General features: G+C 38.5%; 2 protein-coding genes across 3 annotated transcripts in view; one reads left to right on the forward strand and one right to left on the reverse strand.

The window, feature by feature from the left end:
* Positions 1-3,160: 3,160 nt before the first annotated feature.
* Positions 3,161-27,184, forward strand: part of TDO2 (tryptophan 2,3-dioxygenase) — a 400,041-nt gene continuing 376,017 nt past the window's right edge. The window contains exons 1-12 of one of the 2 annotated variants that reach the window (XR_015258449.1): positions 3,161-3,210; positions 3,586-3,691; positions 4,808-4,898; positions 5,545-5,615; positions 7,314-7,441; positions 9,130-9,316; positions 10,215-10,322; positions 11,283-11,394; positions 11,516-11,573; positions 12,101-12,180; positions 12,785-12,875; positions 14,850-15,480. Coding sequence is in view for 1 of the 2 variants with exons in the window: in XM_010127136.2 (XP_010125438.1) it covers positions 3,176-3,210; positions 3,586-3,691; positions 4,808-4,898; positions 5,545-5,615; positions 7,314-7,441; positions 9,130-9,316; positions 10,215-10,322; positions 11,283-11,394; positions 11,516-11,573; positions 12,101-12,180; positions 12,785-12,875; positions 14,850-15,003 (1,221 nt within the window). In the remaining variant the exon portion in view is untranslated. Of the gene's footprint in view, positions 3,211-3,585; positions 3,692-4,807; positions 4,899-5,544; positions 5,616-7,313; positions 7,442-9,129; positions 9,317-10,214; positions 10,323-11,282; positions 11,395-11,515; positions 11,574-12,100; positions 12,181-12,784; positions 12,876-14,849; positions 15,643-27,184 lie in introns of those variants that run through there. The other variant, XM_010127136.2, reaches the window with a different exon arrangement.
* On the reverse strand, positions 15,693-26,787 carry CTSO (cathepsin O). The gene is made up of 8 exons (XM_086746933.1): positions 26,590-26,787; positions 25,327-25,432; positions 24,224-24,357; positions 22,843-23,010; positions 21,222-21,343; positions 19,823-19,986; positions 19,268-19,360; positions 15,693-17,639 (listed from the first exon to the last, which is right to left on the reverse strand). Exons 1-8 carry the CDS (start codon positions 26,782-26,784, stop codon positions 17,605-17,607), a joined length of 1,017 nt encoding a protein of 338 aa, XP_086603059.1. The 5' UTR covers positions 26,785-26,787; the 3' UTR covers positions 15,693-17,604.

Genomic DNA, 27,184 nt, shown 5'->3' on the forward strand with positions numbered 1-27,184 from the left:
CCTTGGTTTCATAGTCATCCACAGCACGAACAGCAAGTTGTGTTATGGTGCCATCTCCTTCTATGTGGTTCTGAGTGTTCAGCATGAAAAAGGGAAATGATGGTGCATTTTGAAAAAAAGAATTAATACCGTCAGTTAAAATAAAGATTACATTTTGCTTTCAGATATATTCACATGGAAGTTTTTTCATCAAGACTCATTTATGATTATGCTAATATAAAGAGATGGCAAAGTAGCTGTAAAATCTCTGTCAGGGCGTAAAGGCCACTCAAAACACTCAAAGAAAAATCAGGTCCCTACAGTAAGGGAGAGGTAAGGCTTCTGCTTGAGAAGTTAACATGAAGCCACTTCCAACATTTCTAGTTTTCAAAGTGAAACATGGACTGTTAAATTACTGCAGCATCAGATCAGACTGATTGAATTTATGCACATTTTAGATTGAACATTTATTTCAATTGGGGATGAGAGATACAAAAGTAAATTATTTCTGATTTGTGTTCAAAATCAGAGATTTTATATGCTTTGCCTGGTAAACATGGATTTGTACTTAATGCAAAGAATATAGTATGTAATATTCACTGTACAAAGTATACAGTATGTATTTTAGATGCTAAAAACATCTGTAAACAAATTTACTAGGTAGTCTTTTTTTCTTAAACACATATTTGTTTTTTGCTTCTCATAAAAATACAGAACTTGAGCTTACTATCTTCATTCTGTATTGTGTGTGAAAGTAACAGCTTACTTATTTTTAATTATCTCTACCATGGAAAGGAATTGTTAAACTGTCGGGGCTTTTCTAGGACCTAAATGAATGTTTTGATAACAGTGCTTCAGGTATTGAAAGCACAGCAAAAAAAAATTTTGTTTCTTATTTTAAATCAAAGCATGATGTTGTACAAACATGGTTAGAGGAATGTATTTGTGGCCCAAGTGTGGGCTTGAACAACCTGCTTGTGTTTCTTTTTTCCAGTGTCTTTGCAGGTTTCTGATGATTTGGACGATTACATTTTTTAATCCTCTCAGGTATATGAACGTCTAATAAGGTTCTTGGTTGCTAGTGAAATACAGGAGGAACTGATGGAAAGGCAGATGTTGGTGATAAAGGACACGGAGACACTTGGGAATGTTCTCTTAGCAGGAATGTCCTAGGAAAGCCAAGCTTTCTAAATGCACCAGTGCAAGAGAGTTTGACAGGAGAAAGTGAACATGATCATCAAGCAAGAGCGATGAGCAGTGCATACATTTCATTTGGATTGTCAAGGTTCACATGTGTTACTAGGCTGATTTTTTTTAGAATGGAGGTGCTTTGGGACCAATCAACTATGAGGTCCCTAAACAGAGAGTTTGAACCTGTTGAAAATACTGGAAATGACTTGCTAAATCATTGTAAAAGGGGAGTTTGTATAGCGCTTTGTATCCTCAGCTAGATTTCGAATGAGTTTGGTAACACTGAAGCGATTAAGGGTGCTATTACTTCCAAAATAGGGAGTTAATGTTTTGTTAAACACAGAGTTTAAAAGGGCTCTGATACTCCAAAGTCCTTCGCCTACTGGGTAGGCGATGTAAAGGTTGCAAATCAAAGACCGTTGCTCTGGAAGTGTATTATTATCTGTGTCCCACAGAAGAAACTGAAACTGCACAAGAAAACAGATGATAACTTCTTTGGTGTGGTTTAGAGTTCAATATTTTTCAACTGTCTTTATTTTTACTAGGTTCACACTCTTTCTTTGCTTGTGCTGTGAGAAAATGTAACAGAAAGTTTTATTTCACTGTGGAGGCTCAGCCTGGATTTTTCAGGTGAAAGTGCGTAGAAATTACAAGATAAACCTTCTTTGTCCATGCCTTTGAGATCAATGGATGTGAGAGATTACAGCAGTTGCAATCAAGCTCTTTGACTGCAAATGAGGTGGTGAAAAGCACAGTTCTCAAAATTTATTTTCTGATATATGTGCCGGTGCACAGTCTTCACTTTCATCTTGGCTTCCCTGCATCCCGAGCAGATGTACAGATGTGTGTGGCAAGATTATTATTTTCCCCTGTCAGGCTTTACATCGTGAAGGAAGTAACACCTTGACCTTGCTTGATGGGTTGCCTCAGTGGAGCCCTACTTCTCTTGTGGCTCAGCTTAGTTTTAAGCTAATATTTGTACAGCTTGACATACGGCCTTTGGCTGAACAGGGTATACATCCCACCACCCAAGTGCTGCCTATGACTTTTTTAATGAGCCAGCTACCCTTAAGTGACTAGAACAGCTGAAACCACCACACAGATGGTCTGGGGTCACAGGAGCCCTGTAGCTTTGTTTGCAGTAAAACTGAGCATTAACTTTTTTTTTTTTTTTTTTTTTTTTTTTCTCCAGAAAAGGCTAGCAGGCAGGAAAGAAGTGCATACTAGTTACATGTTACTTCATAGTGTGTTAAGCTGATGATTAAATAGAATTGGGTAACATTTGTCAATAAATGAGAATGAAGCTTGCGTGAGGAAATAAAATTAAGAAATTGTCATGAATTAAACCACTGGAAAAATAGCATGAGATGTACATGGTTATTTTTAGTTCTTTTGCTTAACCTGTGTGAATTTTTTTGAAGTATGTGTATTACTTTAAATCTTTTACAAGCATTATTCAGTCTGCCATATAAATATGTTGTCCTTCCCTTCCCCTCTCCTTTCCTTGCCCTATGTTTCATTTTTCGAACTTAAAACTATCTTGATATCTTGGAACAAAGAGCTGCAAGTTAAAAACCTACTTCAACAATTCCTGAATGTATTATGTGCTGCCTTTTTCTCACACACAGATCTCTCATTGACTTACCCCTTACATCAGACTTGGTCTCCAAAGAAGCAACTGGCAGAAACCTTGTAGTAAAAATCACAAAAAGCACGTGCCGTAGCACAAAGCAAGTATGCCAGCCATTCCTGTTTCTCGTGACTGAAAAAACCCAAAACCCTGGAAAGCCAACACCACAGTTGTGGTCACAGTTAGTGACCTTTGTGCCACAATAGTTTCTGTAATAATTGAATAGCTGGAGTGGGCTGAGTGCTAAGGAGGAGAATTTGGGGGTTGGCCTAGCTGGTGAGATAAGGTTACATATAAGGCAGCTGCAGCAGATTTGGGAGCACTGACAGAGTGTATTCCCTGGTGCGCAGCTCAGCAAGTTTGGATCCTGGAATCATGAGCGGGTGCCCCTTCGCAGGGAACAATTACCTGTGAGTCCCTTGTCCCTGTGTTTTGCTTTGTAACATCAGTTCAAATGATATAATGTTAATGTAAAATATGAAAGCTCAGAGGGGAATGAATGATTATCAACAAATAGACAGCTGTAGCTATCGCTAAAGGAAAAGAGATTGTACAAGGTCTTGTTTGAGCACTTGTTATTTGAGGAACTAGATGTAATGCTGCCAGCTGTTACTGTGACAAGAGATATTTCAGCTGCACTGTTTTTCTCAAAAGCCTGCTTTAGTGGTTCATTTTCTCAAAACAAAGCATTGTTTGAAATGTAGGTGCATTTGTTAGTAAAAAGGCAGGTATATTCAGAGTTCTTTAATTAAATAGTTTACGTATTCACTTAATTTTATTCTTAGATATAACTTTAACAAGCTAACTTTGGAAGATGAAAAAGATGACAAATCACAAGAAGGGATAAATAAAGCCAGCAAAGGTGGACTTGTCTATGGAGAGTACCTACAAGTAAGTTTAAGGATTTCATGTTTACTACCCTGGTTGCTCTTAAGACTTGAGCCAGGACCTGTGACTGATGCTTCTCCCAGCAGTCAGACAGTCACTAAGACAGATCTCCAAGTGCCCTTTGTCTACCGGAGCTCTCCACCTGTGCCTGTCTCAACTGGGATGGTGCAGGTGGACTGTGGGATGGCTTCTCAAGCTGTAGAGAAGCTGGATATTTTGGGGGTTTTGGTAGGGAATTGTTTTATTGGTAAACCTAAACTCTGAAGTGGTGCACCACAAAAGGCTTGCTTTGGTCTGACAATCACCACTTGGCAATTTCTCCACGTCAGCAGGCCGTGTGCAGCTTCCCCAAGTTATTGTATGAAAGCCCAGAATATTTGGCTGGAAAAATATATTGCAGAAATCTAGGGGGTGGGATGATGACTAGGAGGGACATGAAAAAAGCCAAGCAAAAAACCCACAACAACTAGAAGTAATTAAGAACTAAGTAAAAATAAAATGCCATAGTTAATAAAAGAATCCAGACTTTTTTTTTTTGGTGACAGTAGGAACTGAAGCAAGTGGAATTACTCTTTTCTTGTGAACAGAAGACTGATTTCTTCACGTGTTACATGGAATCTTGCAAAGATTTCTTTTAAAATGATTATTATTAGATTGTAAATTTGACTCAGTAAAAAAAAAAATAGGAATGCCAGAACTGAAATAACTAGTACAGCCTCAAATCAGAGCTCTTCTGCAGATGTTATTCTGTAATTACACAGAGTTTTACTATAGGAACTCTGTTTTCATGGAACACAACAGTATAGATGTAAGATCTGGAAAACATGCTGGAGATTTTGTTTCCTCTTTTTTTTAATAATTAAAAATACCCTTAAAATGATTTTCCAAACTTTATTACTTGAGGTACCTAAATATTCCATTTTAGGCAAGAATTTTTAAAATTAAGAAGTAAAAGTGACACCTAAGACCATTTAGTCTAACTTCTTGTACAACCTGGAATATGAGGCCTATATATATTTTAAAAATATTATTCTTAAATATTAGCTCTACACAGTAGGACTACCATTGCTAACAGCAGAATTGAGAGCTTTGCAGAACAGTCTTATCTTTATTTTTAAGCTGAACAAAATATTGAATGCTCAAGAACTTCAGAGTGAGAAGAAAGGAAATAAAATCCATGATGAGCATCTTTTCATTGTGACACATCAAGGTAAGTAGTTGGGAGGAGTTATTCGATGCTGAAATATTCAATACAGAATTTGTTTTCATTTCAGACACAATTGCTACAGTTGTTGTGCCTTTTATCTGCATTTATATTTGTATATATTCCTATATCATTTGTAAGACTGTAATCAACTCTATTTTTATGAAGCTATAACTTTTGGATTTAGTAAACAAGATTTGGATGGTTCTGTTTCTAGAGAAATTAAGGTGGTGAAATTCATTCGCCATCTGAGTAATAGGCTGCTATGCAATTTATTGAAGGCAAATTTTGTGTGTTGGCTTGTGCCTTCTCTGAAGCTTCAGTCCAATTTTAACCATCTAGAGGCTGTCTAGAAGCCAGTATAGTGGTTAGGTGCTCCCTAACTGTAGATCAAATATTTAATGTGTAAAACATCCTTTAAAAAAATCTGTTAACATGCTTGACGGTAGGTTATTTCATATAACAATGTAGGTAACGAGCAGCATACTGTAACAGGTCATTCATTCGAGAATCAGCATCTTTCTATACACCAGCAGTGTGAATGTAGGCTACTCATTTCAAATCAAAATGTAAGAGTTTTACTTCTTCAATGCTATGAAGAAAAAACAAAGTAATGTTGAAGTTAATGCTAACAATGCTTCTCTTGTTGTAGCTTATGAACTTTGGTTTAAGCAGATTCTGTGGGAAATGGACTCTGTGCGGGTGATCTTTCAAAATGGCCACGTAAGTTAAAAGCAAATATTAATTTTGAGAAAATTCAGCCCTCTCTTTCTCTTGCCTCCTATCTTCCAGCCTGATGTATTTGGGTTTATTAAAGCAACGTGTGCTCTTTTTTAAAAACAGCATCAAAAAAAACCCAATGACATTTGGCTGAGTGGCTCTTATACCCTGATACTACAGACGTTTGATCAGCAAACTCTTATTTCCTCCTGAAGTCTACCTTTTGCGTAGATTGCTCTCCAAGACCAATTGCATTGGCCAAAATGCTCTTGTACTCTCCTACTAGTACTGGATAATTGCAGAAACTTAACTTGGGAATATTCTACTGCAGAAAAAGCATGCTCAAAGGCAAAACTGAAAACCAGAGGGCTCGCAGGTGTTTTTCTCCAATTATCTGCTATACAAAAGGAGAACTCTTTTTGGTAGTTGTGTATTATTCAATCCAATAAAAAAGCAATAATCAAGAACAATGGATGCAATTGTATGAGAATTTCTGAAAATTACAAATATAACAGGAATACTTTGAACATCTTTAAACATTTGTCCAAAGCTAAACACACCTCATAATAATGGATAACAAAGGAAAACTCCTGACCTGATACTACATCCTCAGAAAAAGGCTGACCGCACATAATTTGAGAAATATTATCATGAGCATGTGTATATAAAGAAAATTTGAAACTAGACCAGACTGAAAGAAGGAACCTTTTTATCATAATGTCCAATGAAAATGTTCTTTGTTGCCCTCCACATTCATAATTTTGTTGGCTTTTTAGTTGAACATTATATCAAATTATAACTGATCAAAATCCATTCTTAAGCAGAATAATTTTTCATTATTTATTTTTGTGAAAAATGAAGCTTTGCTTGTAATCAGAATTTGAAATGTCAATGTTAAGGGCAAGTATACAGCCATGTGATTAAGGAAAGAGTTATCTTTAATTTCTGTAGTTTGATATTTCCTGGTTGCATGCCCAGGTCTTAGAGAACAGTTTAATCCCACTGAAACTAATAGGAATTTTAGCAGACTCCTCTGCAGGCAAAGTGTTCAACTTAGCCAGAAGAGAGCTTCTGTATTTTCCATTTAATATCTTCTATTTCCCACCAGATGCAGTCTTCTCTGTTTTTGTCTGCTGGCTAATGCATATCTCTGATGACAACCTTTTTAGATGTCCTCTCCTGGAGTACCTCTCAGATTATTCTGCTTCTCAACTTTTGTGTACTTTCCACGCCGGCCTTATGACCTGTTCCTTCACAATAATAGAAATTATTATAAAAGTCATTATAATAGAAAGCATAATATAATTGTCTTATTATGTCATATATCATTAAAATCATATTGTAATAATTGGAAATGATCATGGTATAAATCATTTTGGTCTAGAATTTAATTTCTTCTGGTGACTTCTATTTCAGTCAAAAATGCAGAAAAGAAAAAAAAAATCCTATATATTTGGCGTAGTTGTAATGTATTATCAGTCAGAGAACAACAGATTTTAATCTTTGAAAATTAGTTTCAGTTTTCAGTTAAAACTAGGACACTATTGACACTATTGAATATGAGATTGTGCTTTTATGGATTTAACATGGAAAGGACTTGGAAACTATAGTGATGTACAACAGTGAATAGACCTGAAATGAATATTTAGGATATAAAGATAACACCATTCTGTTTGGTTATGACCTTTATTTTTTCTACAGGTAAGAGATGAAAGGAACATGCTGAAGGTTATTACTCGAATAAACAGAATTTCAATGATTCTGAAATTACTTGTGGAACAGTTCTCAGTTTTGGAAACTATGACTGCATTGGACTTCTTTGATTTCAGGTAAATACTTACTGTTCTTCCACAGTAATCCACGAGCTGGTAATTCCCATCCTTAGAATTAATTGTGAATTTTGTGCGTGCCCTGACAGCTTGTAGCACATGTGTCATTCAGCGAGGTAAGAGCGGACCTTATAGAGGCAACCGCAGCATTAGAGTGCACAGGTCCATTAAGAAGTTGAGAGTGAGTATGAGTCAAGCATGCTCTGCAGAAAAAAGTCCAAGTTAATTGTTGATGTTTAAGTGTGGGGCTGCTGAATGGTTTCAGAGTGAAAAGTTAAAACAATAAAAACAACAGAAATACCTCACGGTTCTGTTAACAATTTACTTGAATCTTACCACTGCAGGGTTGTGGCCTTATTCTATGGCAAATCATAGAAGTGCCTGGGTGAGAGAAAGGCACTCCCCATGGATTATCAAATAGGTACTTCAGCTGTCTTGGCTTGTATGGTGTTTCCTTGCTTCATGTTTTCAGCAGGTCCTGCAGTTCTGGAGGCTTCAAGCGGCTGAAGGCAGCATTGCTGTCTCTTCTCCTTCCTCCCCAATAACGTCTGCTCTCCAGTAACTGCCCAATGTTTTGCTGGGCTGGTGGTTGGTAGCTCTTCTGTCTGCTGCCCAGGCTTTCTTTGGGATCCCTTGGCTTGCCTCGCTTCTGGCATGACATTTCTGTCTCTTCCCTCACTTCAGCTATGTTCTTCCACTATGCCACACGCGTGACATCTTCACCCACTGCCTGCCTTCCTGTTCTTGTTCTGCTTGTGTCGCTGACCTGTCTGACTTGTGACCTCAGTGCCGTCCAGCATCTCATCCACTTCTGCATTGTTTTACTACCCTTTTCCTCTCTGTCTTTTAATCTTGCTAATCAAAAAACACACAAAACTACGATTTTGCTTCTCTTGGAAGTTTGAAGCATCTGTATTGTCTAGCATTACCCTCCAGCAGGGGAAAAACTGTTTTGATGCATTCTTGCTTCTGCCTTTCAACAAACTACTGTCATTTGATAAGCAAACATGAGATTAAATCAATGATCCGTTTCTGCCAAATCTTATATTTGCAATTCAAAGTGCATTACAATTATCCAGTAATGTGAGATTTCAGATTGCTTTTATTAATCATTTTTTTTCAGCATGGTCACGCGATTAACTCTGAAAGAATCCCATTAATGAATCCCTCAAATGAAACACACTAAATGTTTTTCTGAACATTATTCTGTTGTATACATAGCAAATATTCTGTATAACAAGCCTATTTAAAACACATTTATTGACACTTTAATGATGTGGAAATTTTTGTAATAGCTATTTGGGGTGACACTGCTTGTTCTGTCTGGAAAGGACATGATATTCAATAACATTTCCTCCTGTACATCACACATGCAAAGCTGTCATTTTAAAACACAGTACAAACATAAGTGTGTGTGTATATATATCTGTGTATGCACAAACAATATATAGCTAGAAAATTAGAATATGTAATACATACATTGTAGTTGCATTAAAATAGCTTGGTGTTTAGTTTTTTTTTTTTTTTTCTTAATTGCAATCATATACAACATGCTCGGGTATCTAGTTGATGTTCTTCAAAAGTGAAATACATATTTTTTTTTTTATTTTGTTGTGAACCAGAGAACCCCATCACTGTAAAATAATATCCTGTGGTTTTGTATCTTCTTTTTTTTTCTGTTCCTAAAGATACTACCTAAGCCCAGCCTCAGGTTTTCAGAGCCTGCAGTTTCGCTTGCTGGAGAACAAAATTGGTGTTCCCCAAAGTCTGAGGGTCCCTTATAACAGAAAGCATTATCGTGACATCTTCAAGGGACAGGATTATGAACTACTGCTTAAATCAGAGCAAGAGCCAACGCTACTGCAACTTGTGGAGGTAACAATGTCTGTCTGAGACCTCGCTTCATTTTCCCCCATTTCCCAAGAGTGTCCTTCGTTGGTGTCAGTGACAAATTCTTCCTTGAGAGAAGTAAGCATGCTGGCAATTTCCCAGTCAGTTGTGTTTTGGATTCTTACCAAATTTTGTATGAAAGAGAGTTATTCATTAGTAAACCAACTGATTTTTCACAGCATTTCCTCTTGTCTGAAAAGTCTGACTGTTAAACTAGTAAATAGTGTTGTGGACGTATGAGCTAAGAACATAAATAAGCTCTTTCATTCACATTGTTTTTCATTACCATAAACCTTTTTTGGAAAAAAACTATAAAACTATTATTTCCACTGCTAGTGATGGCTATTAGAGAGGTTAAAAAAAAAAGAAAATTAAAAATGACAACCCAAAATGGAAAGGAGAAAAGATGTTTAACAAAAGTTTCATTATCGCTTACCTTGATTTAATGACTTGACCTCAAATTTATGAATGAGACACAGCAATTTCTCTAACTCCCTTGTAATTTTCATATGCAAAATTAACATAACTTTCTAAGCTATTGAGGTATAAACCTCAATAAAAGCATCCACTCTTATTAACTCTATCCATTCAGATTGTATTCCTTTATCTACAAGGGCATTGGTTTTAAAGATTCTCTTAGAATGAGGCAGCTTTTGTCTTCCAGCACTGGCCATTTAACTGGGAACCTGTGGGTGTGTTTGCTCAGCACCATTAGGCTGATAGAAATCTTCTACGGGGACATGGTTACTCTAGCAACAGGCACCTCTGTGGGATATTAAACCAGAACAACTGCAGCAGTATAATTTATGTTGCTATAATTTGTACTTCAAGGTTAATGTGCTTGCATTATTAATGTTTGAACATATTATTATTATTATTAAAGGCATGGCTGGAAAGAACTCCAGGACTTGAAGCGGAAGGATTTGATTTCTGGGGACAATTTGAAGTGAATGTTTTAAAAGGTCTAGAAGAGGAATTTGCCTTGGTGCAGGTATATAATGTGCTCTTCATCTAACTGTAAACCACAACAGCTGGCAAAATGACATCTTGCATAAATCTGACTTTTGGCCCAGTCACAGTTTCTTACTCACTTCACTTAATCTTCAGCAGTTGCTGTCTGCAAGAAGCAGAAAAAAGTATAAACTTTTCCTGGAAATCTGAATAAGTTTGTAATTTGACTTCTAAGACAGTTTAAAACATGTGGTACATAGATGATTTTGATTGCAAAAGGAAGGGGATAGTATCAATGAAAGGGTTGAAACTACAACTTCATCTTTAGTTCTTGCAATCTACAGTTCAGAGTAAAGCTGCACAAAGTTTGGGCCCATGAGCTGTGAGTATGGAGTGTCACTATAAATGGCCCATTTCTATTTAACAGTATGTCACAATTTGCTGCTATGTGGTCATTTGAATTTCACTGGCAAATAAGCACAAGAAAATCCCCAAATATTGTTAGAGCTGTAGCTTTAAGAACTTTTTTTTTTTAATGGAAAAGACACCATAACATAAGAATTAATCAATTTCCTGAGAATATCTGTTTACAACTTTTAAACTTATCTAACTTTTTTATTTACAATTTTCTCACCCATACCTGTGCAAAGATGTTTTCTTTTTGCCTTGGAAAAACAAAAGACAAAAAGATCAGACTTCAAATTAATGAAGATTAAGTGTTTTTAAGGCCTCTAGACCTAAATAAAAGTGATAAGCTGCCAGTTTGTTTGAACATTCATTCATGTGAATTATGTTGACAGCTATTTAATTGTACATTTTGTAGTAATTGTGTTTTTAAAGGCCAGTGACTCATCTACCTTATTTGAAAGTACAGTTGTTACATTTAAGATAGAAACTTACAGAGTACTTATGATGAAAATAGAAGTTACATCATGGGTCATTCAAGCGCTTAATTTTCCCTGTTGAATTCTGAAACCTGTTTTTGTTTTAACTATCAAAGGCCAAACCAGAATCGGAAGAAAAAGATGACTTGTTATCTGAATTCCAGAAACAGAAAGATGTATTACTTTCATTATTTGATGAAAAACGTCATGAGCATCTCCTTAGTAAAGGTAGATTGTATTAATATGCCAATATGCTCTTTTTATTTTTTTATACACGATACGTATAAACATAATAGCATTAAATTTGCAGGAGAAGCAGTAACAAACTAAGGACACTCGTATTTTGCAGGAGAAAGACGACTGTCCTATAAAGCACTGAAGGGTGCCTTAATGATCTACTTCTACAGGTAATGTTAGAAGATACATCTTTAATGCTTCCTGGCAGGAGGAGAGGTGAAGGTTAAGGGAAGCAGCACAGGTTTCTTTAGGTTGTAACAGGCCTTGGAGAGTTATCTAGTCCAAACCTCCGCAAAAACCCACATTAGTTAGATCCAACTCGAAGGTCAGATCAGGCTGCTCAGGGCTGTGGCCAGTTGAGTTATGAATATCTTCAAGGACAGAGGTTACACGGCCTCTCCAGGCAGCCAGTTCCTGTCCAGCCAGATGCTGCTTCTCAGATTGAAACTAGCAAGTGCCTTGTTCAAACTATTCTACAAAGTGTCCTAGAAAGATTTAGAATATTGTTCCAAGTATGAGGGGAAAGGGCACAGATCAAGACTTAATGGCAGAAGCATTTTTTAGAATATGTACTGACATTTTAATAGCAATTTAGGAAAAATATACATTAAGTCACTGTTATGCGTTGGTGAAGCGATACTTCACAAAATACAGCCTATCAGAAGAGGTCTTACTGTCTTCTCTTTCATTTTCCAAGGGAGGAGCCTCGTTTTCAGGTTCCGTTTCAGCTTCTTACGTCCCTGATGGACATTGATGTGCTCATGACCAAATGGAGGTGTAAGTTTCACTTTTTGACAGTGACATTCTCTCTTTTAGATGCAAGTAAACTCTTCTGTTTCACTCTCTTTTATAGACAAGTTATACACAGAGTTTTGGAGTTGGGCTTCTGAGTTCATACTTTAGCAATGACTTTTTTTTGTTTCTCATTTGGCCAAGAGAAAAGGTGAACAGCTTCTTCTGTGATTGTTAGATACATAGGTACAGCTATAATTTCTATGACATGCTTTTAGCTGGGTGAACAATTTTATTTAAGGGACAATTATACATTTTCCAATGATGTCTGCCAAAACGTCATTGTGACAAGTCTTCACGTGCAAACATTCCTTCTGCTCCTTCCCTACCCAGACATTCATAAATGAATGTATTAGTTCTGCATTAACAGAGCATAAAAATTATAATTAGTGTATTAATTCTGTATTAACAATAATTTTATATAAGTTTACTGAAGAGTGGCATAATTAACTCTTGCACTGCTGAAGACCTAGTAGTTCTGTAAAGATCTCTGTATGCTCTTTAACATTTCAGTGATGCACCCTGATGCGACCCTTTGGTTATAGCTTAACGCTGAACACACACCGTGTCCTTCTTTTGTATTACTTAGATAACCATGTCTGCATGGTGCACAGAATGATTGGCAGCAAGGCCGGCACCGGAGGCTCATCAGGCTACCAGTATTTGCGCTCAACAGTGAGGTAAGAATAACGCGTTTCCCCATTACCAGTGCAGTTAGTAGATACTCTAATGCCAGGAAACAGGTTTCAGACAGCTCACTGGAGGCCAGAGTGCTGTTGTTTCTCTTTTGAGACTCTAGCATTTCCTTCTGGTTGTTGTACAAATCAGATTGACATATATAAATTCCAAGCCTTTGGGGCAGAAAGTCCAAGGTCCAAGTGCAAGGTCCTGCACATGGGTCAGGGCAACCCATGGTATCAATACAGGCTGGGGGATGAAGGGATTGAGAGCAGCCCTGAGGAGAAGGACTTGGGTGTGCTAGTGAATGAGAAGCAAAACATGAGCCAGCACTGTGCACTTGCAGCCCAGAAAGCCAACCGCATCCTGGGCTGCATCAAAAGAAGCGTGGCCAACAGGTTGAGGGAGGTGATTCTCCCCCTCTACTCTGCTCTCGTGAGACCCCACCTGGAGTACTGCGTCCAGCTCTGTGGCCTCCAGTACAAGAAAGACATGGACCTGTTGGAGTGGGTCCAGAGGAGGGCCACAAAAGTGACCAGAGGGCAAGAGCACCTCTCCTATGAGGACAGGCTGAGAGAGTTGGGGTTGTTCAGCCTTCTCCTAAGGAGGAGACCTTATAGCAGCCTTTCATACCTAAAGGGGGCTTATAAGAAAGATGGGGGAAAAACTATTTATCAGGGCCTGTAGCGATAGGACAAGGGGTAATGGTTTTAAACTGAAAGAGAGTAGATTTAAACTAGACATAAGGAAGAAGTTTTTTTTTACAATGAGGCGGGGTGAAACACTGGCACAGGTTGCCCAGAGAGGTGGTAGATGCCCCATCCCTGAAAACATTCAAGGCCTGGTTGGACGGGGCTCTGAGCAACCTGATCTGGTTGAAGATGTCCCTGTTCATTGCAGAGCGGTTGGACTAGATGACCTTTAAAGGTCCCTTCCAACTCAAACTATTCTGATTCTAAAAGAACTTTCATCACTCACGCAAACTGCCATTTATAATTCTCAGTCAAGGGACCTAGGCACTACCGTAACAGCAATAATATTAATCCTGCATTGTTTAGTTTCTGTGCAAGCTAGCCCAAGTTAATGAGGTGATACAGGCTGGAAGTGAGTACTGTCTACTGTGCAACTGATGACAGTTACTTTATTCCTTAGCATGACTTCTAATCGTACAACCTAAGGTACTTCAATTTCAGATTTAATATATTGTTAAAGCTGACAGTAATTCATACTCTCAAACTGTCCAGGAAACAATCGGAAACATCTTTCTTTCTGTTGGATGAAGCAGAAACGGAACTTGAAAGGGATGGCTGGGGCCTGAGCTCAGAACTCTCTGAATGGGTAGAACTTTTTTTACACAAAATTTGAGGATTCAGCTAGTTAGACAATTCAAGCCTTTTAGCTGCAACTTGTGTCCTGACAGTCCTGAATAATATTATGTCAAAAGGCACAAGGATATTTAAAACATCTTCTAAGAGGACCTTCTTTGAGGTTTGTTTTCAAACAGAAACCGTACGCAGCTGGTGACTGCCATGTACGGCTGTGGGCAACGATTCCCGTCACGATGATCATAACAGAGGACGGAATGGAAAGCAGATGGTTAGATTGAATTAGAAGATTAAAGGTTCACTGTCTTTTTCAGCAAGCCTTCTCCCTCTTCCTTAATTTCAGGTTAACAATCTTCTTAGATAAATTCTACTTCATATCTACCACAAGAATGGAGGTTTGGAGATTAAAGCCTACACACTATGCATTTTCAGAAGAAAGATGTGACTATGGCAACAATTTCTTCCTTTTTAAGTATAATCTAATATGCCCTAGAAATAGTTCGGATTAGATTTTTACTCTGTAATGTTCGGGAGGTTTAGTGCAGAAACCTTATTAAATAAATAAAAGAGATTAAATGATTCCTGAGGATTTCAAAATTATGGCTTTCTATGCCAATATCGCAATATTAATTTTCCAATTGTCTTTTTCAGTGACAGATACAAGGTGTTTGTGGATTTGTTCAATCTTTCAACGTTTCTAGTGCCAAGACACTGGATACCCAAGATGAACCCAAGCATTCATAAATTCCTTTACACGGCAGAATGCTGCGACAGCTCTTATTTTAGCAGTGACGACTCTGACTAGCCTGCCTTTCTAGACTGGCTTGCTGTATAGAACTTTGGGACTTTCACCTCCAGTGGTGCTGTCCCTCAAATATAACAGCTATTCTAATGCAGTGTGGGTGTGTAAATATGTATTTATGTACAACAGCTGTGTTAATAGTACAATTGACTTATGGAAGAAACTTAATTGTCTGTAGAAAAAAAAAAAAAATCTGTATTGAATTAGCCTATATTAAGACTAAAATGATACCCTAATTTAACTCTTAGTTGGCTTCTTAGAACCTACACCTAGCAAGAGAGAGCAAATTATACAGAATTATCATGATCATGTCTTATTTGTACATATTTTTGTATTTGCTTCTTTGCCTAATGGCTTTTATTAATTTATTTCTAGCTGAGGATGTAATTAGTCTCATCACCTTCAAAAGAATATTAGTTTCTGAGCTCTAGTGGAAATTCAAAGGAATTTTGGGTTAAGAGTTTCATTTAAAAAAAATAAGTCCTGAATCTATAGAAACCCAAGTGTCATGAACTTTTACATACACCAAGAACAATGTTGCTGTTACATGTGACTACTTCCCTTCTGTAGAAATACTTACTGCTAGCAACAGCAGATATAAGTACTTAATTTGTCTTTCAAATAAAGCAGTATTAAAACTCATCTTTTGTTAAGTCTTCCTCTAAAGCAAGAATGAAGTTCAAACACCAGTATGACAGGCGTTTAAAGTGCTTTTTATTCAAAATATCATTGAAATTATGATAAAATTGATACATAATAAAAGTGAGGCAAATTTGGCCATAGGGTATTGATAAAGCTGTGTTGTCTTCTCATCAGATGTACTCTTGTCTTTTTAAAAGCTTCCTTTGGAAATACACTGTAGGCCTTCATTTCTGGTGAGTCACTCTGTATCTTACCAATTTAGGTACTTACGCCTGGTAGTAACACCTCAAAACCACTGGTGGAACATCTGCGTTTGATACTACTGTAACAACATTAGTCTTATCAATGCCAATTAGGAACTTTGGCTATTGTTTTCCAGTTATGGAAGTGTGATATTTGTTGTTTGTAAACTGCTAAGGGAAGGCAATACTACAAAAGACTAGAAGACTACAGAAGACTTCCCCTTTGGTTAATCTGAAGTTTTCGGCCAATAAATTCAGTAAGTGGCAGAACCTGAAGTAGTGAAACATAATATTCTGTCTTCCTTTCATTTAAAATATTAACACTTAGAAGTAAGAGGATTAAAATGACAATACCATAGACAATTATGATTGCATTTGTCATAAAAAGATAGTAGATCAGTGTATGACTAACATGGTAGAGTAATTGAGGGCAAAAATTACAGAATTGCTTTAATACTTTTCATAGTAGTGCTTCAGAAAGGATACAGGTAAAGGATTCCAAATGAAAGATTCAGAGCATTTTAAAATTACGTGTTTGCTTGTGAATTCTCGTTACATTTGCCTGCAACTGCAGTTTTACAGGTCAGCAGGGCTGGAACCACCTTTTATTTCCAGCAAGTCCCACCTATTAATTCAATTGATGTAGGGAAATAGAACATCCACTCTATCTGGAGTATTCTGTAACTGCTGATTTTCCAAAGGTGGCAAATATATATTAACCACCCCCACCCTCACAATTTTTTTTTCTATAATAAATAAGGTTTTTAATTTATGGTTTGCAACTACCTTCACTGTTAGTTGTGAAGTAGAGAAGAGAGAGAAGGCATGGAACTGACACAGCTCTCAAAGCACAGAAAGGCTGATTTGCAAAAACAAACACATTTGCCAGGACACAGGATGTTAAACCACTAGAACTGCCTCGGTTTGTCTAAACACAGTTACTACTTACTCTTCTAGCCATCTAACAAATTAATGCAGATGACTGATATTACAAGCACTTTCCAAAACATGCTCCCTGCTCTGAAGAGCTGTGAAGTTATATTTAGCCAATAAAGGTCTGAAGACTGAAACTGAAGGACTGCAGCACTTCAGAGACAGCGGGTGCTCAGGAAACAGCTTTGACACTCCATTTCCCTCTTCTATTATTCTAGCTGCAGAGAAAAAGTAGTATTTCACAAGAAAGAGGAAGACAAAAATGTGTCTGTCAGATGTGCTAGAAAAGCCAATACACAGGTATCAAAGGAAAACAGAGAGAATATTTTCTTCCAACTGCCCCCCTTCCTTTTCTGCAATAGAAGCAGACCTAATAACGCTTCTTCTGATATTAAAAAAGTTTTGATTATATTATGTCATACTATTGGTTATTTGATCCAAATTCCTTATCATTTTCCTTGTAAGATTTTTTTTTTAATGGAGTAGTATTCAACATCTGGATAGACTTCACATTCACAGTTTCAGTCCATTGTTGCAACTTCTTTTTGCACGCTGTGCATTTGATTCTGATGCTTCTTATTCCACGAGAGATTTGATACGCAACACACATTCCAAATAAAAACACTTTTAAAACTCCAGCCAACCCATTCCTCTACTGTCTAAAAGCAGGAATTGCCCTTAAAAGTAATTTCTTATTTTAGGAAATGTTGCTTTAAAGTAAATCTTCATATAAAGTATGTGCCAAAATATTATCCAAATGATAATTGTGGTCTTTGGCCCGTAAGTGTCAAACAAATACTGATGAAACTGTATCTGCTATACCTACAAATGAAACAAACAAACAAATTAATAAATACTGGAAGTGGAGACATGCCAAAAATAAGTTCCCAGAATCCACATTCATACAATGCCCTCTGTTCTCCATGCCATGACAATAGATGCATCAGCTGCAACCCTTTTATTTCTTCATTGCCCAACACTATTCATAGCTGTGCTCTACACTCCTCCCTCCTCTGCTTTAATGTTCAAAACTTTAGATCCTTTGTGAGGATTCAGCATTGGTCCAATCTAAGTGCTGAAAAGCAACCTAAACCTTGATATCCTCTTCCCTTTTAATAACATCCATTAGTAATGGATAGACAATATGAAGCTATGTAGCTTTCAAAGCTCACTAATGGACTGGAGATCACAAATTCCATCACAAGACACATTTTTGAACACTTGTACCCACATGAACACAGAGCAAACTAGGCTTTTATTCATGCTCAGTTCTTTTTACATTGTTGTACTCCTTCCAGCACTAAAAGCAACATCTGTCTACAGCCTATGAAGGTAAAGGGTGATGGCTCTTACACCCTCAAAAATGGTGTCAGAGCACCTCCAAATCAGAGGACAACACCTATAGAGGCAACAGAGCAACTACTTGCCTTTGCTGAATTGTTCTTGTGTGACACACTACAGAAAACGTGAAAGATCTCAGTTTTTGAGAGAACGGATTTTGAAAATTACACAGCTGTTCTTCCTGACCAGTTCTATAATTGACTTGCTTTAATTATCACTGCTTACAAATTTCTCCTTCCAAATAGTTTGTTTATACAACAACAACAAGAATTTCAGCAACATGGAAAAGCTATGATTGGATACACTGTCCTGATCTTCACTGAGTGCAGGGAAACTGACTATTATCTGTTCTCATTTGCAGATGATTTACATTTCCTAACACCTTTTACAATGACTGAGAGAGCTACTTTGAAACATCCATGGAAAGGAAAGTCAACAGAAGACCTACAATGTTAACATAACAGACAAAAATTCAATGGACACTTACTTACTATCTAGTAGTCCAATCCCAGCAATTTGGCTCAGCAATCTTTACTAGAAAAAGAGAAGCTTCATCTGCTTTACCTCCACATCCAGCAACTCAGAAGAAACTGTGTATTTAACATACAAAACGCCCTCAAACGCCCAGAAAAATCTCCTGCAGACAGTAACAGGGCAGGAGATAGAACTAGCAACACAACTCACTAGCACGGGCAGATCCACTTTCCATATCAGTTTGCTAAACTGAGCCCAAGGATAACTGCATCCACCAGACAAAGACAGCAGCCCTTCTACATACACTGGGTACAGCGATGGCACTAACTTAGAACCATGATACACGACTGTATACTTTACACTGACATTACCTCTACATGGTAAGGTACAATAACACTTTATTTGTTATATGGCTTTACCTTTATATGGTGTTTTTACATCATTCAACTACATGGGTTGGTTTAAGTAGCAACTGCTTTATTTACTCTTCCACCTGGACTCATCTAACTCCTTTTAAAACATAGCAATGATTCGTATTTCTTCTCTGAGGGTACCATTATATCGCTTTACTTACACGGAGAAACGTATCCCAGCATGTGGCCTTTACCACTTTAATTATTTTTTGTCAGACTTACCACAGACATTGTCGCCTATCTTAACACGAACATAGCCATCTATTCCCCATGTAGGCCCCCAAGAGTTCTGTACAATCCAGTAAGGGATACTACCTGGAAGAGACATTTTCAAAAACAACAGACAATATGAGATTTGGGAAGCATAGAAAACTTCTAACGCTCTGCATTCTGAGTTAATTACCATTTTAATATTTCATAGTCTCTTATGCTTTGATGATATAGTACAATGAAACCTACTGCTGAGGTCAGAGGACAGAGCTAGCAGTCTGGTGCTGAACAGCCTGCATATATCCTCTACTAGCGTAAAGACACACATAGCTGTGTTCATGACTTTACAAGGACATGAAGTCCCACAGAACTGAAGAAGCAGAGATAAGAAGAGTTTTTCTCCTGGAATCAGGCTGCACTTCCAGAACTGATGTGACACCAAACCAAACAGTTTTCAATAGAACACCCAATTCTGGATTTTAATCACCTGCCCCACACGAGGCAAGCTGCAAGTAAGAGAGAAAACACAAAACCTACTGAGTTGAAGTTCAGTTGATGGAGACGCACCTGTTCTGTCAAAACCAGTGATAAGAACAGCATGATTTGCTCTTCCACTAGAGCAGTGATACTGTATGATCCCACCAAGATAATCCTGCCAGCTAACCGCATCTACCGTTACTGCCAAAGGGCCCCAGTTAACAAGCATCCTCATCATTTCTTCTTCCTGACCGCTGTGAAAGAAGTGAGTGATAATGCCAAGTGACTTAAGTTTGCATACTAAAGCAACTGGAGAGGTGGTAATCTACTTGTTAAGGAGAATTTTAAAAAAATCAAAGAATTCAACTGTTTCCTATGAGTTCCACATTACACACATCAGTACATACATATTTCATATACTACAACACAGTAATACAAATACAGGGCACACAGACTATGGGAAAGGTGTACATCAAAGACATGATGCTATTAAAAAGAAGCAAGTTTCTGGGTCAGGTCAGTGGGCAATGGTGAGCATTGCCCACTGCATTGTGTGCCTTTCACATATCACTTTTCTCAATTAAAAACCAGCTTTGGACAAAGCATTAATCTACATTATTGTTTCCCATTAGTTTTTCCAGACATACAGAAGTACCTCTTGTATCATACATAAGAATACACTAAAATATGTATCTCAAACATATCAAAACACACGACATTACGCCTATCAGACATTACCATTAGCATCCTCATACAGTTTTACTTATGTAATATATGGGAACAGAAAATCTTTATCACTGCATGATACATGCAATAACTAAATTTGGCAAATACAGACTGGCAGAGCTATTTTAGTTTGTTATATCTGGCAGTAATTAAATTCCTAGTCTAAACTATATTTTTTGTCTTGAAGTTCATTATGCAGCTGTATGTACTGATAAAAATTAGAAACAAACTTTCTTGGTACAGAAACCTTAAAAGCTACCAATTGTCTTTACAAAATTCAGTTGACAACACTGTTTGCCAAGTCACGGACTGGAGAAGGATGCAGGTGGGTATATAAATAGATGAATACTGAAATAACTGAATATTTCTTAAATTTTTCAACAAATTCCAGTTACTATTTGTAGGATTTACCGTTTCTGATATTTAAGCAATGTAACATTCACTTAGCATATATTTAAAATTGTAACAAACTCAGTGTTCCAATTTAAAACCTGCCAACTGAAAAGACCTAATTTCAAGATACTGAGTTAAGCTTTCCAGTTTGAACAAGCTTAGTGATGGCAGGGTTGAGTGGGTTAATTGTGTGAAGGTAAAATCCTAAAAAAATGTTATGTATCAATTCTTATCCAATACAGAGTTCCAGAACTGATGCAATCAACCTCATAACCTTTGGCTGGTCAATGCACTATTGGCTCAGCTTACTCCACAGTTAGTGAATACAAAAGGAAAAAGTACAGCAAATAAAAGAATCAATAGTAGCTACCTGAAATCATATGCAGCAAATCCTGTTATTGAAACCCCAAAATCTGAGTGACCAAAATAATGGCACAGTCCTGTCTGAGCTTTAAAACTGTATTCTGAATCTCTCACGAGTTTCACTTTTGTCTGCAAGAAGATAAATGAATGAGAATTTAATGCATTTGACTTTAACACTATGCATATCAAAACACATTGAAAATGATCACAGAACTCGTTCAGAATTCATTGTGCTCTTGGTGAGATTAGAAGTAAGAATGTCATGCTGGGAAATACAGAATTTACTATCCCTAGTTTCCATGTTCATGGAGAAAGCTTCAGAAGGGATTCAGAAGTCTTTGAATAATGAACAAAATTTAAGACGTTATCTGTGGTTTAAACTAGCCTCATGAGCAATCTCATCAATTTCAAGACACAGAGACTATGTATTCATTTATTGAATGACTATTTATTATCTTCAAATGACAGCCACACACAAAATTATCCTCTCTTTGGGACAGTTCAAGAACCACAAATATCTCAGGAATAGTTATACAAAATATAACAATTCCGCTGCCAGCATCAAATCCTCCTGACAGTAAATAATGCACTATAACTGCTGCCACAGCTCAGAGTCCAGATACCAAGCTATTGCATCAAATTTTTATACTTTTCTTGTCTTCTGCAATACAGTATGCTTATGACAGTGCCTTCTCCAGTTTAATTCATTTGTAGCCCCTTCTGTTGCCAAACAAGAGGGAATTTTGCTTCAGAGAAATCAAGATTAATATCCTCTGTCTTTCTTGAAATGCAAACTTAGACAAGTTACCTAGACTGTTATTAGCCACGGTTACATGAATCTTCAGGGGTTTCATAGTTTCTTAAAATGGACAATCAGCTTTTTTTTAAAACTTAAAAAAATTAAGAAATTCTTTTTATATTCTTATAACTCAAACTGTCATCCTAGAGAGTACTTTTTATTTCAAAGATACTAAAATGTTCCTGCTTACATATATGATTAACACATATTTTGCATTTTTTCATGAATGAGACATTAGCTACAACTGAAGTAGAAACTACATCTGCATTTTCACTCCTTAGGTTGCAAGTGAAACAAAGGTAAATGCAGTCAATTTTATTCTGAGGTTCTCTGAGCTCCTCCATGATTTTCCAGTGTTTGCAACAGAAACTACAGAAATTTGAAGGCAGAAAATCTCAGCATCCCTCATTTTCCCCAAATGCTGGTGCATAAACTGGACACTCAAATCCACAAAATGACATGTAGACAAATGGCTCCTTCTACACTGGTACTGTATGTTTGCAGTTCCAATTGAATTCAGTGGAAGTACTACAGCTTTCAAGGAACATTACTTCCAGCCCCTGTGGGTTGATTTGTTACATTCACAAGAACATATGACTACAAAATTCCAACCAAGTTTCAATTCCACTTCAACAAACTTTCACTTGATTCCAGACTAAATAAATATGTGTACATATATACACACGCATATGTATATGCATAAATACACATATACATTAAAAAATCAGATCCACTGTGCACTCTACCTTCCCCATCACTTTCTCCCAGTAAAAAAGAATGTTAATATGAAAGGTAAGAAAGAGTTCAAGATTTACGAAAAGTTTCAAACCTGGTTCAGCCAGCTCAAAGCACTAACAGTGGATCCCCCGCTGCAGCCGTAATTATTGTATGAACAGTCAATAACCTGCTGTACGCTGAGTTTTTCCAGGTTATTTCCTTTAATTGCATAGGCAGACTCTATACCACCCACAATGCTGAAAGCCCAGCAGCCTCCACACTGGTACATAGAGAATAGAAATAGGGAGACAGAAAAAGTCAGCTTTGTTTTTGAAGCCTGATATGAAAAGGAAAAAAAAAAAAAAAAAAAAGTCTGAAGTGTTTTCTAATGCTCTTAACTTACTACATCATCCTTGAACTTTGTTTTTAAGGCAATAATAAATACATGTAATCAGCCATTTAAAATATTATCACCCCCCACCCCACTCGCCATATTGCTCTCTGAAAGCTAGAAATGCATTACAGATGTCTTATTTTAAGGATATCTGCATTGTAGTTGCCTTATTTTAAGGATTCCTTCATGATTCATTTTTGCCCTTTAAGACAGGTCTGAGGATGCTTTTAACTAGGAGATATCTATTTTCTTAAAGAAGGACTAGGGCTCAGGATTAAATTATTTTTAACCATATTAGATAGTAAGTTTTTGAAACAGATGCACTTAAAGAGAGTCCACAACTTTCTACAGCCTGAAGAATTTTATAGAAATATATTAGGTTAGTTTAAGAAACAGCAAACTGAAATTAAACATAAGAGAAGTTCTTAGACAGCGATAGCATCTATACTGCAGTTCTAGACTCTGCGGCATTTAAAACAGGAAGCAGAATTTATTCTTAGGCCCAGGTTACACTATGCGAAGCACAGAAAGGAAAGATACTGGGGATTTAACAGCTTGTTTGTTTCTTACCCGTGACCATAACCATTTCGGGATAAACTGTAATCATGTGGGGTCTGGTTATCTTCCTATCAGGAAAGCATCCCCTGAGTGGTTTAGTGGTAAAGATATGGGTGTTGACCAGCCAAGGACATTTAATCATGAGAGAAAGTAACAGCAAAGGATCTATACTCGCCCACGTGAAACAGGAGGATGGGGTCTTACCTCAGTCTCTTCAGAAAAATACAAAATACACATGGTGCAAACTATTTGCAGACTTAGTTAACTAGATTTAAAAAAAAATGTATTACACACAGTTTATAACTGCATAATTTCTAAATGCACAACTTTTACATCTCATGCTTTTAAGTTTAATCCCACTTTGCATAAAAAGCTACATGACTTCGTGTATGTTCAACCGGCCATGCTTGTGCCAGCGATCCAAGGAATCTTGAGGCAGTGCTGGTCCTTTCCAAAACATACACTCACCTCTGCGACGTACCTGCTGGAACTGTCTCTGAGAAGTGGTTGCGAACCAGGAAAGGAAAATACCAGGACTTACTGTTTGCTGATTTCTCACTTCTGCAATGACTTTCTTGTCTCTCCAGTCAAACTTCTTTGGCAAAGGTTTTTCCTTTCCCTTTGGCACTTTTATGTATCTGGGAAGTTTGTGAGGTATGCTTCTTAAGTAAATAGCTAAACACAGAATACAAACATCTATAAATCTACTAACTAAAAGAAAAAAAAAAAAATCACAAACAACTGTTTTGCTAGAAGCCATAGAGATAACTTCGAGTTACAATCCTGAGATTATACTTCATTCTCAAATCCATAGAAAATCCATGTATTTTAAAATAATCATTACACTCCAGAATGAATGTAAAGATTCCTATAATCCTAGAAAGAACAGAAATATTCCATGTAGGAAACATGGGTACAAAGCATAAAGATTTACTAGAGCAGACCAATATCCATTCCATAAAACAAGTTTTGCTTCAAAATTTTCACATTTTACTTACTAGAGAAATATTACTTTATTTCAGTCAAGCAAAATGGGAAAAATAAGAGGAGAATAATGTAAAGATTCCAAAACACACTCAAATTGCTAGCTTTTCACTAAAAAAAAGCTCCTTAATTATTTAAAATTTAAAACAGTATGAAATCCCCTGATGATCAGAACATATAACAGCAGACTTTAATAGCAAGAAGGGAAGATTAGGTTAGACATCAAACAAATTTTCTTAGTAAACCAAATTAAGCATGTCATATTGCTCCTGAAAGTCATAGCTATCATTGTACAGACTTGGACCTCCAAGCATTATTTGGATTGTAGTCAATTTTGTCTTAGAGTAGGGAATAGGAATTTAGAGTACTCAAGAACATCGTGTATTTTCCAATTTTACAGCAGTTGCAATTGAAGAAGGCTTTAAGGTGGAAGGAGGGAGGGTCTGTATACTAAATCAAATTCAGGCCCTGGGCAGAAGAGCCTTGCAAGACTAGAGAAACATGAAGATATCCTTCAGCAGTAGTTACAGTTTGGTATCTGACACTGTAAACTAGCTGACTATCAGCACTGGCATAATCTCTAAGTGTGAAAGATACAAGGCTCTGGGAAAAAATAATAAAGATAACAGAAAAGCCATTAGCAGCAGCCAGAAAATGTACCTTTGAACTCTTCAGGAAACAGGTGAGAAAATTGATTTATTCCATAGAAAGCAGTTGTATTATCTTTTGATGATGAATTCAGTAATCTAATTCTTTTAGCACTTTCCTGAAGAGAAAAAAAAATATTGTGGATGTTATTAAGTTAGCAGTAGTGACAAAACCTTAACAGCAGAAAAATAAAAGGTTAGCAACAGTAAACATGAACTTAGATAACAAGACAGCTGTTCACTTCAGATTCATCGTGGATCCTTATCAAACCAATGTGAAAGCCATTAGACTAATTTCAGCTCCAAGAAAGATACCGAAGAAGCATTTGTGAAGTTCACAGAGGGTAAAAAATTGATATGAGACAGTCAAAACAGGCAAGCTGAGAACAAACTGTGTCAAACTCATCTGATGCCCTTCTTTGACAGCACAACAAACCTTGTGGTTCAGAGATACATAAGATAGGGTTAACTCTGTCCTGCTTTATATCCTTATAAAGTGAAAGAACAATACAATGGCCTAAAAGCATTAAAAAATCGAAACTTTAAATTATCAGGAATCCTAGATCTTGGAAAAACATGTTTTTGATTTACAGCAGCAAGACAGTCTGACATCCCTCTCCCTAATTTCTTCTGCTGACAGTTCAACATGAAATATCACAAACTCAACGTCACCTTCTGCGTTTAGGAAGACCCCATCACACCCTCTCAGCAGACCGCGTCTGCTGGCCCACGCGGGGCTGTCACGCAGGGGAGGCACACGGGGCAGCACCACCTGCGCTCCCGCAGCCGCCAGCGCCACCCGGGGCCGGGCTGGCACCGCACAGCCCCGCCGACCACCCCGCTGCCCCCTGACTGACACCGCCCTACCTCCCCCCGCACCCCTCGTCGGGTACGATTCGGAAAAGCGGGGCACCGCCCTGCCCGCCTCTCCCGGTCGCCCCACTTCCTTGGGAAGCTGCTCCGGCAGGAACCCCCGCGCCGGGCGGCCAGCACCAGCACCAGCCCCCAGACGCCCCGGTGCCACGCTGACACCTGGCGTCAGACACGGGGAAGGGGAGCAAAGCAGCGGTACCCCAACCACAGCGGCTTGAGGGGAAGCCGAGCAGGCAGAGCCGAGGAAAACGAAACGGCAGAGGATGCCGGAGCGGGCTTCGGTACTCTGGGCTGAAGGGCTCTGCCGTGCCACCCTCCTCCACCCGTCGCCCCTCAGTCACCTGGCCGGCACGGCCCGCGGGGTAGCGGGAATCGCAGTGTAAGCGCGGGCAGGGACACCTACCCGCAGGGCCGCCGCCGCCGCCGCTTCTTTATCCCGGCCGCCTGCGTCCCGCGGAGGGTGGCCCGGACCACTGCCGCTGCCGCCGCCGCCCTCCTCCCCAAGCCGGGTGCCTGCAGGCGCTAGGAGAGCGGCGCTACCCGCCTGCAGCAGGCAACAGAGAAGCGCCAAGCCCACCAACCGGTCGCAGCGAGCCATGTCTCCCGCCATACCCGGTAGCGGTGTCCACTCCCGGCCACCCCCCCGGCCGCCGCTCCTCCCCTGGCCGCCATATCATTGGCGGGGTGGAGCCTGGAGGCCGCACCCCCACCCCACGGAGCTTGCGGACCGGCCTGTTTCCGTAGGGGATGGGGGTGCTGAAGCTCCCTTGCTTTGCAGCTGCTTCCTCCTGCAGCAGGCAGGCACGGGGGGGCATCACCACCCCGCTGAGCTGACCCCCCCCCGGCTGGGGCGGGGCAGGAAATCGCAGCCGCCCCTCAGAGCCCGAGTGGGGTCCTGCCAGTGGCCAAGCTGGGGGCTGCCGCTGCCCGCAGCTGTCCCGCCGCCGCTTTTGTTGCGTTTCGGGGTGCGCGGCAGCGCCTGGAAAGAGCCCGTGTTT

This window comes from Chlamydotis macqueenii, chromosome 4 (assembly GCF_036417535.1).
Source record: "Chlamydotis macqueenii isolate bChlMac1 chromosome 4, bChlMac1.mat, whole genome shotgun sequence".
NCBI lineage: Eukaryota > Metazoa > Chordata > Aves > Otidiformes > Otididae > Chlamydotis > Chlamydotis macqueenii.